Genomic DNA, 17,092 nt, shown 5'->3' on the forward strand with positions numbered 1-17,092 from the left:
CGAGCCCGTCATGAAACTGATTATCTATTTAGCGAGACTGTAAGCCACTGCAAAGGAAGCCAGCTACCTATAGTATATGTAACGGGTGTGAACCTGTGAAACTCACTCCTCAGGTATGTAATGGGCTACCCGCGTCAACGAATAGCTTTTCTTTGGCGTAGCTGGTAGTGGTCGCGCTTAACAAGTCAGAGGTCATGCGTTCGAGCCCAGCAAGTGTCGAGCGACGCCTTGTAGTGACGGAGCGTGGCCACGTCCGTTGCATACTGTCACATTGGTGCCGTGACCCGGATTCACGAGGTTAGCACTAGCTTACCGCCGGAGTGAATTTCAGAGGGGTGAATGTAACGGGTGTGAACCTGTGAAACTCACTCCTCAGGTATGTAATGGGCTACCCGCGTCAACGAATAGCTAGCTTTTCTTTGGCGTAGCTGGTAGTGGTCGCGCTTGGCAAGTCAGAGGTTGTGCGTTCGAGCCCAGCGAGTGTCGAGCGACGCCTTGTAGTGACGGAGCGTGGCCACGTCCGTTGCATACCGTCACATTGGTGCCGTGACCCGGATTCACGAGGTTAGCACTAGCTTACCGCCGGAGTGAATTTCAGAGGGGTGAATGTAACGGGTGTGAACCTGTGAAACTCACTCCTCAGGTATGTAATGGGCTACCCGTGTCAACGAATAGCTAGCTTTTCTTTGGCGTAGCTGGTAGTGGTCGCGCGTTCGAGCCCAGTGAGTGGCGAGCGACGCCTTGTAGTGACGGAGCGTGGCTACGTCCGTTGCATACCGTCACATATAGCTGAAAATAGTCATAGTAAAGGCAATGTTTCACTGAGGCGATTACTACACAAAAAGAGCAAGAACTGTTTGTGTTTGTAAGTGAGATCATGCTACATAGCACCAGCCAGAGTATCAGATTTCTTTCATCATGTGTGTAAAAGTTGTATTTTAAATGACATTGTGGCGTTGTACACTGCATAGTACCATTCACGTTAGTCACCCAGTGTACTCACTCACTTTCCAAGCATAAAGATGCTCAGTTTGCTAAAGCGTATCATCTGTAATTCTGAGGCTGGTGGTTCAAATCCTGATGCATGCAGATATTTAGAATTCTGCAAATTGATGTGCTTTTACGATTCCTTTGTCGGCTCTTAAATGTAGTCTTCTAACATCTAAATTTGTCAATATTTTGCACATTTGAGGAAAAATCCGCCATTTCTGCTTGCAGCGATATTGTTTATTTTGTTATGGTAGGGCTGAGTAGGCTTCTCATCCTCCTCATGCTCCATGATCCCTGGGGAACCAAATAGGTGAGCTGTCTGTGGGCTCGTCTTCTACTGTTTGTTGGAAGTCACACCTTGTTTTTCTGCTGTTGTGGGTAGGGAGGAAAATGTGAACAATTCTCTCCTCTCCACCAGCAAAGGCTGGCATGTTGTGATTGCTCCATGCATAGGGAGAATATGCAATAGCTCTGTGATTGGTGCTGGATGTGACCACCTCCTACACCAACAGCAGAGGTTGCTGTTCACCACACTCATATTATGAGTCAGAAATAATACAGAGTTTTTGAATAGTCAAAAAATACTAGTGCTGTCAGTTTAACGAGTTATTAACGGCGTTAACACAAGCCCAAATTAATGGCGTCAATTTTTTATTTGCGATTAACGTTCTTTTTGGCCTAGCAAACGTTGTAGTTTTTTTTCACATACTGTTGCAACAACTACTGACGTTAGAAAAACTACAACACCACACCCGATCTAGCTAGACTGGAAACAAAACAACAGGCACGCCGCACACACCTGTTTGGGCTTGCGAGCCGGCTATAGAGTAGTAGGTTAACTTTACGTTTTGAGTGAATGGCGAGCGCGAGACGCCGAAATGGATGCCAATAAGATTCCGAAAGGAAATTATACTTTTAAATAGTTGCCAAATGGTTCCATTGACAAGACCAAAGTGATCTGTTTGTTTTGTCGTTGTGAACTGAGTTATCATCGCAGCACGTCCAGTCTGAAATACCACTTGATGGCCAAGCACACAGCTGATGCAAATTATCCGCCTCCTCGTCAAAGCCAGGCGATTGCAATGTTGTTTTCAATTAAAAAAAACATTTGCACTAAGCAATCCGATCCACTTTTCCATGTTTATAAGAGAATTAAAATTAGAAAAAATAATGGGACAAAAAGAAATCAAGGGACCTTTAGAGTATATAAAAATGTGCGATTAATTGCGATTAAATATTGTAAGTGTTTGACAGTGGGCTCACCATCCGCAGGAGGAGTCATGGGCATCGGGTACAGTGTGAGACGGGCGGCGGCCGAAGGCGGGGGCCTTGGCGGTCCGATCCTTGGCTGCAGAAGCTAGCTGTAGGGACGTGGAACGTCACCTCGCTGGCGGGAAAGGAGCCTGAGCTGGTGCGCGAGGTAGAGATATAGTCGGCCTCACCTCGACGCACAGCATAAGCTCCGTAACCAGTCTCCTTGAGAGGGACTGGACTCTCTTACACTCTGGAGTTGCCCTTGGTGAGAGGCGTCGAGCTGGGGTGGGAATACTTGTTTCCCCTCGGTTCGGCGCCTGTACATTGGGGTTCACCCCGAAGTCAATCCGGCTCAGGCAAATTCTTCTGCTGACTCTAGTTGAGCGAAAACATTAGAAATACTTGGCCTCACGTCACCAGTGACCAAGCAACACGCCATCACCTACGGTGATAACTAGTAATAATTATTTCTAAATCATTTAGTTCGCTTTAGCTAGTTTAACATTAGCAAGCTCTGATAGTAGTTAGTCACAAAGGCTTGCTTGCAAGTTAGCAGGGTTTTTCCTGCATAGAGAACATTTTGGTGTGCGCCAAAGCCGTTTTCCCGAGCGCCAAAGGCAAAAAAAGTAAGCAATGAAGAAAAAAATACAAAACACCTGGGAATAAATACATTGATTAGAAAAAAGCACCAAACACTCATTTTAAACCAGGAAAAACCCTGAGTTGGCCTACCTAACTTGGCTAACATTAGACAGAGTGCAGTCAGGGAATGATTTCCCCCCCCCCATCCTCATAAGTAACTGCCATCTTGTGTTTGACAACCAATCCTCTATTTGGGTAAAGTTGAGTGTGCAGTAAAAAAATTAAAATAAATAAATGTAATAATAACAATTAATAACCACAAAGAAATAAGAATACAATTGAATATGATGGTCTGATTTATGTTTTTTGTTAAAATAAATCTAAGAAAACACTTTGAATCTGTAGAGCAGGGGTCGGCAACAGGCGGCCCGCGGGCCAATTGTGGCCCGCCAGCGATTTTATTTGGCCCGTCAAAATATTTCCGATTAATATATTTTTTTTTATCGTTTTTTTCCCCCTGTTGACTTTTATTTTGAAACCGGAAACTGGGTATGGTGTCATTAGATGTTGTCAACTTTATGCAGCGCCGGCGTCGCCTGCAGCCGCCTGCAGCCCGGCTGACTTGAAGTAACCAATGACATTCCTGCTAGCCCCCTAGCCCCCACGACATTGCTTATTAATTAATAGTTTTCAGGCCCGGAGTGGCCATCGGGAGAATAGGCAGAATTCACGGTGGGCTGCTTTGCCTGCTTATAAATTGGGCCAGAAGATCGCCTGCTTTCTCTGCTTTCTTTTTCTCACACACCGAATAAAAGGATATGCCTTAAGTTTGTTAAGTTACTGTGTGACTGATAAGTAAGCGAATAGGCTACATTATGTTTTAATCTAATAAAGCGCATGATCAGACCGTGCATTAAAAAGTGCAATTTTCAGTTGTCGCGGATGTTCTCTTTCTCAAACACAAGTACGTGTACCAAGATGTTGCTATGGAGACAACCCTAAACCATCATTTATTGTTGTGGAGGGAGTTAGCTAGCTAGATTAAGCTGATGCGAAAATAATAAAATGGAAGGGAAAAAGATCCCAGGAGGAACTGAAAAAGACAGGTAAAAAAAGAAATTAATGCCCAAAAATTTACTAGTGGCGAGGAAAAATACTGGCCCGCGGCCCAAGTTACTTGCCGACCCCTGCTGTAGAGTAATTGTCATATTATTGCCATTTGATGACAATTGCTTATACTGTAAGCCTAAATAAGTATATATGTAATCTTGAACAAAGGTTTCAAAAATACCCCCTTTTTGGTGAATGCAAGATCAGCTTCACTTTTCGTTCATGGAGGAGGTCTGAAATGACAAATCTGTCTGCCATGACTACATCTCCTGGACGCAGGTACTCCAGAAAGCCACTATTGGATGTAATAAATGTGTCACTGCATCTGCCTCCATATGCAGTGGACACAATCATTATCAGACCACAGGGAGCAATTGCCACCAGTTACTTGATTGTATTTTGGCCATAATAATGATTGTAAGACTCGCCTCTTGAATCAAGGTTGTGGGGTTTCTGTAGGGGGGTTTCAGAGCAGTAAATCACACAGGTTGTTGTTTGATAATGTTCTTGAAAACACAGTGGCATTGTTGCTTGGATAGTTTCCCTGGGCAGCCATGGGATGTAACTCCTTATTTTCTTCATGATGTCATACCACACCATCGTGATCTTGTAGAAGTTGTCGATGCAGTTCGGGGGGCCTGAACGCTGAATTGCCTGATTACAGTTGAGTGGCTGGTCTATTGAAGGGGCTGGCATTCTTTGCATAGTCGTGCTCAGGAGGAAGTAGAGACGTTTCTTCATCACAGTTGTCATCTTCCACTGCACAGCTGGCAGATGCAGCTGAGGAAACAGACAATTTCAATGATACAGCTTTAATAGTATATATATATATATATATATATATATATATATATATATATATATATAACTATACTATATAGATAGTACAACATTCTAAGACATTTCTGCAAATTATGATTCTGTTGATCGATCTGGGTAGTTTTCACAATTTTAAAACGCATCACATAATTTTTATATTGGATATTATTAAACACAATTAACACACTCTCTAGGCACAAGGCCCCGCACTGGAGACTGTATTTTCGGGTTGATAAGTATCAACCAGGCTGTGAATAGGATGAACCCTGTCAACAGGCTTGTTTAACATGCAAAGAGTAGACTTGCGCGTATGTCTTTCAAGCACCCGCCGAGGTGTCCAGAGGAGCGTTGTAGCCCAACCATTTCTCTGGGTAGGGATGTTCAGGTGTAGGTTTACCCATCCACAAAGTGATACGAGCAGACAAAAGGAAACTTCGGTGGGGTTTTTAAATTCAGCGCCTTCAGCCAGGGACGCAGATCCTCAACTTTGGTTGGAGGTAGGTGCTAAGTAAATGTCAGCCCACAATACTCGGACCTCTTCTTTCCATGCTTGAAACAATGACAAGACAGGGTCAGATTAAGTTTTCTACAGCTGTTATGGCAGCCACGAACTGCACAGTTGACGCTGGGCATCTCTATTAGCCTTAAATTAGTACTGTTAGAAACAAGGAAGTAACTAAACCGTAAATGGGATTACGTGGATGGCCGCGTCCATCGTGACTTCTGGAATAAGGCAAATATCTTTTCTTTTTATGGTCTGGCGATATGAAGCACCAATAACACACAAACTACAAATCCCTTAATGCAGCGCAACAGCTGCACGCTGTGCGCGCTCGCATTAATTGTGGAAGTCACTAGCATCACCTCAAACCCAGAATACATCCTAAATTTGGGCTAATCACCGAATGTTTACAAGGTCCGGCTCCGCGTCTGATTAACACTCGGATCAATAAGCAGTCTCTAAAATTGTATAAATATACAAAATAATACGATTCCTCTCCGTAATCATGATACACCCAAAAAATTATAACTGCACCCCCATTCAAAGCAGGCTGCATCTGGCCCTGGATGGAAGGCAGTTTCAAGAAAGAGGGGACAGCAAATACATGTTTTCAAGGAGAAAAAACGATATGTTTTGTGTTATGAGGCGATGTCGGTCGTTAAAAAGTACAATCTCCGTCATTTTGACACCAAACACGGAGATAAATATGCCAAATTTAGCCTTCAAGAAAAACTTTAACTAGCTTTATTCTACTGCTTGGTCTAAAGCTAGCTAGTTACAGTTTGGGAAAATAACTTGTGCTTTGGGGACCGTTGGAAATATTGTAATGAATGTGGGTTCGTTCGTGAGCCCGCAGCTCATTTTCATTACACTTTTCCCCTTCTTGAGAGACCGAGACTCGTCCTCGAGTCACTCCAAGGCCATGCGGTAGTACCCGGACCACGCTGGTGGTCGCCGTTGGCGCACTGGACGTCCCCCTTCCACAGGCGCAACACCTGGACCTTGATTTTCCCCTGGCCGTGGCCTCGATGCTGTTGTATCTGTAGATGACATTACTTCAGAGGCTGGTGGAACCCCTGAGGGGACTGGCCTCTGTGCTCCTCCACCGCCCTCTGAAGCAGGATCCACATCAGTCCGATGCAGTGGTGGTGCCACTTCAACAGGGCCATGTCTCCCAGGATGGCGGTGATGGACCCAACTGGCGCCCAGCTGGACTTCCGCTCGCCGCTGGTCAGGAGGCATCCAGTTGTCTTTCCTTCCGACTCCCCTGGAGGGCAGCGGGGCAGCTGCTGACTCTGTCCAAGAAGCAGTGAAAGGTTTAAGACGATTGAAGTGCACCACACTCTCCTTCCCTCCCTCTTCTAGCACCAGCCTATACAGCACATCCGTCACCCTCTCCAAAACTCTATAAGGACCCTTAAACTGCCTCTGCAGTTTTGGACACACCCCACGCTTCCTGGCTGTATTCCTTACCCAGACCAATTCTCCCTCAGAATAGTATTGGAAATTAGCCCTAAAATCATACGACTTCTTCTGTTATACTGAGGCCTTCAACTGGTGATTTTTAACTGCTTCGATTACAGTGGACAGCGTATCGCTAAGCCTAGACACATAATTATCCACAGAGGCAAATACCTCCTGACCGTCCACTTTTAGCATGATGTCAATGGGCAAAACCATTTCTCGGCCAAACAATACTTTATAGGGAGTGAAGGAAGTACTTGCATGAACACTGCTGCGGTAGGCCAGCATGACATAAGGCAGTAGTGTGTCCCAGTTCAACTGGTTGTCCCCCACAAAAAGAGACAACATGGACAACAGAGTCCGATTAAACCGCTCGATCATCCCATCAGACTGGGGGTGGTAAGGGGATGTCCGAGATTTATGGATATGCAGGAGCTTACATAATTCCCTAAACAGGTTTGAGTCAAAGTTACGCCCTTGGTCCGAGTGGATACTGCGTGGCGCCCCAAATCGACACACCCACTCCTCAGTCAGAACCTTAGCAATAGTGCCCGCTTCCTGATTAGGCAATGGAAAAGCCTCTGTCCACTTAGAAAAATAGTCCCCAACAACCAGGATGTACTTATTTTTTTGGGGGGTCTCCGGGAGGGGCCCGAGAATGTCAAGCGCCACCCGTTCAAAGGGCCTTGACACCACCGATGGCTGCAAGGGAGCACATGGTTGTTTCCCCTGAGTCTTGCGAGAAGCACAATCTACACATTTCGCAACCCATTGCTTTACATCCCGAAACCACCCAGGCCAATAGAACCGGTCTTTCACCTTCCCCGCAGTTTTTGTACTCCCAGATGCCCACCAGTAGAGACACTATGCAGTTGTTCCAAAACATTAGGCATCATCGACTGGGGCAGTACCACCTGTACCTGGGCAGCCGCATCGGTGTAAGCAGGGAGAATTCTAACCAGTCTAGAGCCCTGCACCTGGAGCTGATCCCACACAGGGGCATATGATTGCAGGTCAGGATCTTCCAGCATTGGCCCATCGACAACCTGGCGTTTATATTCAAATATTCGCCAGGTTGTCGATGGGCGATGAAGAATCCTATACTGAAAACTTGGCAGCTGTTCCACCCAGCGAGCCAACTGTCCTTCCAAACCCTGAAAATTATGGAGCCACCGCAGGGAATTATGGTCAGTTCGCAGCACAAACTCTTTGCCCAACAAATAATGCTGGAAGTATTTGGTGAAGGTCACCATACTCAAGAGCTCTTTTTTTGTAGTAGCATATTTGCGTTCCTGCTTCGTAAGGGCCCTGCTAGCGTATGCTATGACTCTCTCCAGTCCCCCATCCTCCTGAGACAACACTGCCCCAATACCTGCATCACTTGCATCTGTGTCCAGGATAAACGGCTTACTGGGGTCTGGGTACGCCAATACAGGGGCGGTAATCACACTCATTTTTAAACTATCAAAAGCTCTCTGGCAGTCCTCACTCCATTTAAAACGCCTCCCCTGTTCCGCCAGCTGGTGCAACGGGCGAGCAACATCTTTCACAAACCGTCTATAATAAGAAGCTAAGCCAATAAAGCTCTTAACCTCTGTTTGAGTGGTGGGGACTGGCCACTCTCTAACCGCCTCTACCTTGGTTGGGTCGGGCATCACACCCCCCCTAGAGATGACATGCCCGAGGTATTGAACTTGGGTAGAGAACAGATCACATTTTGACGGTTTCACTTTAAGGTTGGCCTGCCGAAGCTGCGCAAGCACCCCATCCAGACGCGTCAAATGTTCCTGGAACGTACGGCCAAACACAATTATGTCGTCCAAGTAGACCAAACATGTAGTCCACTGCAGATCAGCGAGAATTAGGTCCATTAACCTCTGAAATGTACTGGGTGCATTGCAAAGACCAAAGCTCAACACGTTAAATTCGAATAACCCCATGCGTGTGGTAAAAGCAGTCTTAGGGCGATCTTTAGGGTCTACTTCCACCTGCCAGTAGCCACTAGCTAAATCCAAAGTGGATGACCAATCTAACGCATCATCAATCCTTGGAAGGGGGTAGGCAACCTTTTTGGTAACCTCATTGAGCTTTCTGTAATCCACACAAAAGCGCAGTCCACCCCCCTTCTTTTTAACAAGCACAACCGGGGCTGCCCATGGACTGCAGGAAGGCCGAATAACCTCGCTGGCAAGCATTTGCTTTAAATTGTTTGTCACCTCTTGCTGTAAGTGGAGGGGTATCCTTCGGGGGTGCATTTTAATTGGCTTGGCATCCCCAGTATCAATTTCGTGGGGGGTCAAAGGAGTCCGGCCTAAGTCAGTCTCACCTCGGCTAAACACAGCCCTATTCTTATGTAGTAACTGTCGAACTGCTTCCAACTCTTCTACCCCCAAACCTTTTTTCCCTACGTCAAATTGGTCCATAAGAGTTTTAACTGTCCATGGTGGCAAGCATCCATCCATCCCCCCCTCTACACACTGTTTTCCCGCCTCCTCCACCTCAATGTCAGTGAACAGTGTGCCTACCTTCATGCCACTCTTTAGGGTTAGACTCTCATTAGTTATGTTAATCACTCGTATGGGCAATCTACCCTGTTGAACTCTACAGACCACCCGAGCTACCATAATCTCACAGTGTTTGGATATGGAAGCGGCAGGTTCCAGCAGCCCTTCTGCGTAGTCTCCCCACCTGTTCTGAACCTGGCCCCAAACGATGGTTTCGCTACGTGGTGCCACTGCAGTATCAGACTGAATAATAACAGTTTGGGGTTCTAAAGATGGATTGAGATCAACCAGGGGGAATTGCTTCCCCATAATTCGGCATTGTTTCTGCCCCAAATCAACTACAGCACCATACTGCGATAAAAAATCAAAACCTAGTAAGATCTCTTCAGAGGGAATATCAGATACCAAAAACTTAGCAACAAGCGCAAGGGAATCGAGCTGACATACGGTCTGCCAACACCCCACAACAGCCATTCCCCCACCATTTGCCGCTGTAGCTCTGCCAGCATAATCTACTAAACTGCACCCCCCTTCTGTAACAGTAAGCCATAATTGTTTAGGAATAACAGAGCATGAAGCTCCGGTATTGACAAGTACATGACAGTCAAACCCACCTATCTTAGCTTTAAGATAACCGGATCCGCCCTTTAAATGAACAGGGGCCTCCATGGGGACAGATGGAGGGGTGAGCATTTGGCCCTCTGTGCCCACCCCTTCTAGTTTCCCTGTAAATAAGGGCAGTCACGTCATATATGCCGATTACACCCGCATTCCCAACACCCCCCGCTTCTCTCCGTGTCCCGCCTAGGGGGAGGCATGGAGGTGTGTACTGGGAGTGAAAATGGAGCCAACATTGTTGTTGCAGACGTGGGGGCAGCTTTACTGGGTTTAGCCATTGCCTGTACAGTAACTTGCAGAGATTGGACCTCCTGTCTTAACCCTTCTACAACTCCAAGGAGAGTGTTGATCCGCTCATCACTAGCGGGTTTCTCAACCACTCCACGCACCCTGGCATCGGGAGTCAACCCGCTCTCTAACCCTTTAATTAACTCCAACTCCGCAGCCAGGCCAATAGCAGCCTCCAGTGTTATAGGTTTAGCGCTACGAAGACTGACGCGTAAATCCCCACTGCCGACATTTGCAACAAAATGATCCTTAGCCAACATGTCTTGGGTGTTAGGATCCGCTGAGGGGGGTAGGCTTTAGTAACCAGACGCCGGAGTGAAAGACCAAACTCACAAACTGTCTCATTATGTAGTCTCCTACGAGAAGAGAAGCTAGCTCGATTCCAGTCATCACTATCACATGGATCCAAACACCTGCCCATCGCGTCTTTCAACAAGACGTAATTAGTTTTAGCTGTTGCCGGTAATCCACTATATATCTCCCGGGCTCGCCCCGACAAAAGAAGGCTCATGAATTGTAATCTCAAAGACTCATTCCAGTTGTTCACATCAGCCGCCATTTCAAACTGTGCCGCCCAATCTGACCATTCTCTCCCGGTACCGGTGAAGGTTTCAGGCATAAAAATAGGTTGTGGGTTAGAGGGAACCACAGGTAACTGACTCGGACCCGCCATAGGCCTACCCTCCGGCTCTGACATATTTACTGAATCCCACCGCTGCCGCCAATGTAATGAATGTGGGTTCGTTCGTGGAGCAGGAAATTACTGCCCAATATGTCAGGCTGAAAGAACACCGGTACAAGTTGGTAACAGTATAACAAGGTCTTTATTGAGTAGGACAAGGGTTCTCTAACAACTCATAACTGAGGTGGAATACTCCAGGGCACAACACAGGCTACACCGGCATTCAAGGGAGTTGGCTCTCCCCAAACCACACTCCACCCTCCCCAATCCTGTGAAAGCACGGCACTCTAACCGCTGGGTCAAACCCCCAGTAGACACTCCAACGTCACTGCACTCTCAACGCTGGGTAAAACCCCCAGTAGACACTCCAACGGCACTCGTGTATGGGGGAGCCCAACTACCCCCCTTTGGACAGTGCCCTGCTCCTCGTACCCTGTTCTCTCCCACCGCCAGGTAATTTAATAACGCTAATTAAAATAGACAAGACAACAGACAATGATAGGGTACTTAGCCGCCACTTGGCGAGACCCTCCCCCGGGGTCTGAGCTTGAGGCCACCGTACGCTTCCCGGACTGGATGTTGGCTGGACGATTTCGTCGGCTTAAGTCAATAATCAATTACGGAGCACTCCTACTTTCCCCGCTCTATCGCTGCTAAAGGAGGCAGATATTCCTCCCCTCCTGCCTACAGGAACACTAACCCCTCTCGCTCTCTGACTTCGTCGCCGGCAGTCCTTATAACTGCGAACGCTCGCCACCCGCCTCCCAGAGTGCTCACACTCTGACTAGCCTTCCTCTGTCTCGGCCCAGTCCCCCTTTTAACCACTTCTCTATACCCCCTATAATCAGCCACACAATTCAGCCAACCACTAATTACATGAGCTTGCAGCTCATTTCCATTACAATATTTAGAACTCACATGTCTAAATGTAAATATTAGTTAATTCCCGGGCAATAGAAAACATACATTACGCACTTACTTTCGTTTTCGAAGTGTGTTACATAGGTGCTGTTGAGTTATGTGTTCTCATCTGTTGTTATTTGTATTCCTATTGTGTCAATTATACTGATTGTATGTGTTATATAAATTAATGGGAAATTAACTACAAGGATGGGACTGTGTTTCGCATAGAGGAGTACGAGAGATATACTATTTGAAAACTGTAATTAACCATAACCAATGTGTTGATGCATTAGTTAATGACATAATGTCCCGAGACAAAGTGAGCTTAGCTTGTGACGTCAAAACATGGCATGAGATCATAGGGCAAAGTAATGTTGATGATGTTTTGAAATTGTCTAAACTGGTAGAGGGTATGGAGATCACTGGTAATACCAAAAAAGACTGCAATGTATGTACTGAGGGAACGTTCATTAACAGCAGAAATAGGAAAACTGTTACAAAGGCTGGTGAGGCTCTAGAGTTAGGCCCCGTTTACACGGAGGAAAAACTCATATATTTTCATGCGGTTTGGCCTTTTATTTACACGAAAACTGAGGTTTTATCACGGAAAACGATAATTTCGAAAAACTCTGGCCAAAGTGGAGATTTCTGAAAACTCTGTTTTTTTTGTTTGCGTGTGCACTAGATTAATCGGAGCTTTAGGTTCTCAAACTTCACAGTATGCAACAAAAAATGCATCACCCCAGCTAACACATGACGTTGCGGCAACGTTGCCACGACGTCGTACCTTGGTCGGCTGGTTACGTTATTTTTATATCCGTGGGCAACGTTGCCGCGACGTCGTACCTTGGTCGGCTGGTAACGTCATTTTTAGGTCCGTGGGCAACTTTGCCGCGACGTTGTACCTTGGTCGGCTGGTAACGTCATTTTTAGGTCCTTGGGCAACGTTGCCACGACGTCGTACCTTGGTCAGCTGGTAACGTTGTCGCAACGTTGTACCTTGGTCGGCTGGTTATGTTATTTTTTGGTCCGATGGACAATGTTGCGGCAACGTTGTACCTTGGTCGGCTGGTAACGTAATTTTTAGGTCCGTGGGCAACTAGCTGTAGTCTATCAGTGGTTTTCTTAGGAAGACCAGTGAAAAGTGCGTTACAGTAGTCCAGCCGGCTGGAAATGAAAGCATGAATTAACTTCTGCATCATTTTGGTTTATGAATGGTCGTACCTTTGCTATATTCCTCAGGTGAAAGAAAGCTGTTTTGGTCACTTTATTCATGTGAGAGTTGAAATTCTAATCTGACTCCAGGATTACACCGAGACTTGTCACTTCTGGTTTAAGACAGGGGGTTAAGCCTCCTATATTCTTAGTAAGCATCTCTCTTTTGGATTTGGGGCCACATAGTAGGACTTTGGTTTTGTCTTCATTTAATTTAAGAAAGTTATCATTCATCCATTTGTTTATTGCCAACAGGCAGTTGGTAATGGAATTGATGGCCGTTCCATCGTTGGGTTAAGTGGATACGTATATATATAGTTGTGTGTCATCCGCATAGTTATGGAAATCTATGTTATGTTCTATGATTATGCCGCAGAGTGGTAACATATAAAGAGAAAAAAGTAATGGACCTAGGCAGCTTCCTTGAGCAACCCCGTAGTTGTTCTCATGTTTCTTGGACCTATAGTCCCTTAAACTAACATAAAACTTCCTCCCTGTGATATATGATTTCATCCAGTTCAATACACTATCCGTGAACCCAATAAGCTTTTCCAGTCTTGATTAGGATGTCATGATCAATGGTATCAAATGATATTTAACAGGATAGGGATAGAAACGTTATTTGCTATTTAGTTTAGTCTGAGGTCGCTAATTATTTTGGTGAGAGCAGTTTCAGTTCTGTGATATTTCCTGAAACCTGACTGCGAGACTTCCAGGATGTTATTTTCTTCAAAAAAATAATTTAATTGGATTAAAACTATTTTCCAGTACTTTACTAATAAATGGAAGGTTTGATATTGGTCTGTAATTTGCAAGTAGACTGTTATCCAATTTGGATTTCTTTAATAGGGGTTTACAACAGCTGTTTTGAATGCATCTGGGAAGACGCCAGTTCTAAGGGATGTGTTTATAATCTCTAGCACCGGACCTGAGACACTATCAAACACTCGCTTAAAGAATGTTGTGGGTATAGGATCAATATCTGATGAGTTAGATTCGCTGACAATTTTGGAAAGTTCACTAAGTGTGATACAGGTAAATGTGCTCATGGTTATGTTGCAGAATCTACTGATCGACCCCACTATTAATAATACTAGCTCTGATCAAAGTTATTTTGTTCTTGAAGAACAAAGCAAGGTCTTCACATTTAACTGCTGAGGATGGAGGGGGGGCAGGGACAGTGTTTAGCAGCTGGTCAATGGTGGAGAAAAGAACTCTGAAACGAATTTCTGGCATTTTTTGTAATAATGTTGGAGAAATATTTTCTCCTTGTTAGACGGTTTTGTTATAGGTGGTTAGTGTATCTTTGTAGATATTGTAGTGGATAGTGATTTTCCTCCATTTTCTCTCAGCTGCATGGCATTTTCTTTTCGTTTCACTAACATTTTTATTTCTCAGCCATGGGGAGGTTCTGCTTGTGCACTTCTTTTTGTTTTTCAGTGGTGCAACAGAGTGTAACACAGATAATAGTGCATCATTGAGGTTCTTTACCATTTCATTCAGAGAGCAATCATGATTAGTTGGCTCATATAGAGCAAATTGTTCAGAAAATGTCATCATAGCTGTATTGTCTAAATATCTTCTTTAGACGAAGAATTCTTCTGTGGTTTTTGTTAGGATGATTTCCACATTAAAAAGTATACAATGATGGTCTGAGAGGGGTAGATCATTTATTGAAAAATGAGCGTGGCGCTTCACAAAATCTATCCACCTATTTTTCCTTTCCTTATCGTGAAATACCTTTGCAACGCAGCTGGAGTTCTTGCATCCAGGGAAGATGCAGTTGCGGATGGAGGTAGGCATCCTGATGCTAGATAACTGATGAGTAGACTCATGGGCGTAGATTTAGGGGGGGACGCTAGGTACTTGTCCCCACCAACATTTGAAAATTACAAAATTGTCCCCACCAATATTTTAGTGTACTAACTAATACAATTTGGATCGATTCCGACAAAAAAAAATTGCACAATATATTTGCAAAACGCATTTCCTATTATTGTCCGTCACCCAAAAAAAGTGAAAAAAGTTAACCAATGCGCCCTAGAGCCTGCGAGACAAGATTATGTCATTTAATTGGCTGAAGTAGCAGTCAGAAACACTTGCAGAAAGAGAGCTGTCAGTAGTCTGACACGGTAAACTACTAAATACGCCAGGAAATAATAAAGCCCCATATTAGTATTTTGTTTGGTCTCAGCATTGATATTTTGTTTTTTTCACCACCCAGAGAGTAAGTAGCTAGCAAGGTCGTTGTTAGTTAGCTAGTAGGAAAACTACCCACACAGGTAAAACCTGCTAGCCTTTCATCGCCACCCATTCTACAATGGAAACATGGCTTGAAAGTTGTTATAGTAGTAGAGCATTTAACCTTTGCTTGTATTAAATCTATCCCTAGCATCTGCAATCTTTCGACCAGTGTGTTAGCAGCATCTGGTCTTGTTGAAGCCAGAAGGATAAAGCTAATCTACCCACATCATAATGGGGCCGTGCTAGTTTAGTCTAGTACAAGCAGGCTAGCAACTCAAAAGTGATATTAACTGGTAATAAGTAGGCCTATATGATCCCTTGGATAGTAACATCCCTATAATCTCGACCAATGTCAGCAGTCAACTAAGCATGGTTAGTGTCTGTATTAAATTGATGAATTACTGTGCAGGAAAAACGGCACCCTGAAGCTACAGATGTAGAGCAGGTTGGTGATGAATCAGCATCAGGGGGTCAAGTTGAATTGTCCACTTTGGTAAAGATTGCATTAAATTGCTGTTTTTTAAGGGATGTTTAGACAATGTTACCCATGAATGTTATCATTCACACTTATACTTGTAGGTAGTAAAAAGCTATAAATATAAATCATTATTTCATTGCTTAGAAGTCCAGTACAGATGATGTAGGCCTAGTACAGCTCCATAAAAACTTAACCAGTTACCTACATATTTTTATTATTTTTTTTTTTTTGGGGGGGGGGGCCTTCAGTGTCCCTACCAAAGCTGAGACCAAACCTACGCCCTTGAGGAGGCTACAGCAGGAAGAGCCATTCAGTGATCAGACCTAGATGGGGAGGAATGACGTAGATGGAGAGTCTTTTGGCTCCGCCCAAACCTGATCTGAAAACGGAAGAGAAACTGTTCTTCGGTCTAACTCCACATTTCAGTGCGAAAAAGTTTTAGCGCCTTGCACATGCTTCCAGGAACTAATTTCACACGTATATCATGTACTTAGAAGCAAAACATGGAATTTACTTTACAGGATCTTTAATAGGGAGTGGCAAGGCTCTCCTTAAACAGGCTCTTGTGCAGTTGCTCTTGAGAAAATGCGCTCGGCCACACAGCTGGCAGTTCTCGAATCGATCTCACGATACTTTGATAGCTAAGTCACAGTGACCTAGCCTTGGCGCCATAGATGTATATAAAGGCTAGATGTCTCTTCCACGTTGCGGCCAAAGGAGTCGAACGTCTGCATGTGGCGGCCATCTTGCTACAGTCAACTCGCTCACCCATAACATTGTGTTGTTGCTACATGTACTTTTTAAATAACTTAACTCAATTTTCAACCGATTTTTTTACGGTTTGGTTTGTTATAAACGTCAGCAGTGTTTGCCACACATAGACTTATTTGTGGCGGTGCGCCACAGAATCAACACCGGCCACCACATATTGCGTTTCGTTAAAAAATGTTTTTATCGCTATTTAGGTTAAAACACGCAGCGTATTCGTTCAGCTGCATTTCCTTTCCCCTGCTCTCCCTCCGTCTCTCTGTCACTCATGCGTCTTTATCACATATACACACAGTCACAACGTCAGCACACGTTAGCAACATTTGCATACATATGCCGTTTTAGTAAGACCGACAGCTATATCAGCGAGCCTTCAGCATTAGTAACGTAGCTAAAAGTCGAGGAGAGTTGAGGCTACTTTTCGCTAGGTACCTTACTCACATTTACATTTAGTCATTTAGCAGACGCTCTTATCCAGAGCGACTTACAGTACTCGAAGTTTCCCCTTCGTTCTTTTGGTGAGAAGTCTCAAGAGCTAGCTACTTACCCGGCGTCATGGAGCCGACCAGTTAAATAGTTGTTTAGCACTAGCGTTGCTACATGCATAATGCAGAAATTATATGTTAGTTGTTGTTAATTTTGTGAAGGTGTGAGTAATTTTGGATTAATAT

General features: G+C 44.8%; 2 protein-coding genes across 4 annotated transcripts in view; one reads left to right on the forward strand and one right to left on the reverse strand.

The window, feature by feature from the left end:
* kifc3 (kinesin family member C3) overlaps positions 1–17,092 on the forward strand; it is an 82,588-nt gene that overhangs the window by 4,654 nt on the left and 60,842 nt on the right. The window lies entirely within an intron of this gene.
* LOC124482050 lies at positions 4,877–10,391 on the reverse strand. Its single transcript, XM_047042380.1, has 6 exons — positions 10,109–10,391; positions 9,840–9,950; positions 9,354–9,491; positions 7,972–8,138; positions 7,681–7,875; positions 4,877–7,585 (listed from the first exon to the last, which is right to left on the reverse strand). Exons 1-6 carry the CDS (start codon positions 10,389–10,391, stop codon positions 6,794–6,796), a joined length of 1,686 nt encoding a protein of 561 aa, XP_046898336.1. The 3' UTR covers positions 4,877–6,793.

This window comes from Hypomesus transpacificus, chromosome 19 (genome assembly GCF_021917145.1).
Source record: "Hypomesus transpacificus isolate Combined female chromosome 19, fHypTra1, whole genome shotgun sequence".
Classification (NCBI taxonomy): Eukaryota; Metazoa; Chordata; class Actinopteri; order Osmeriformes; family Osmeridae; genus Hypomesus; species Hypomesus transpacificus.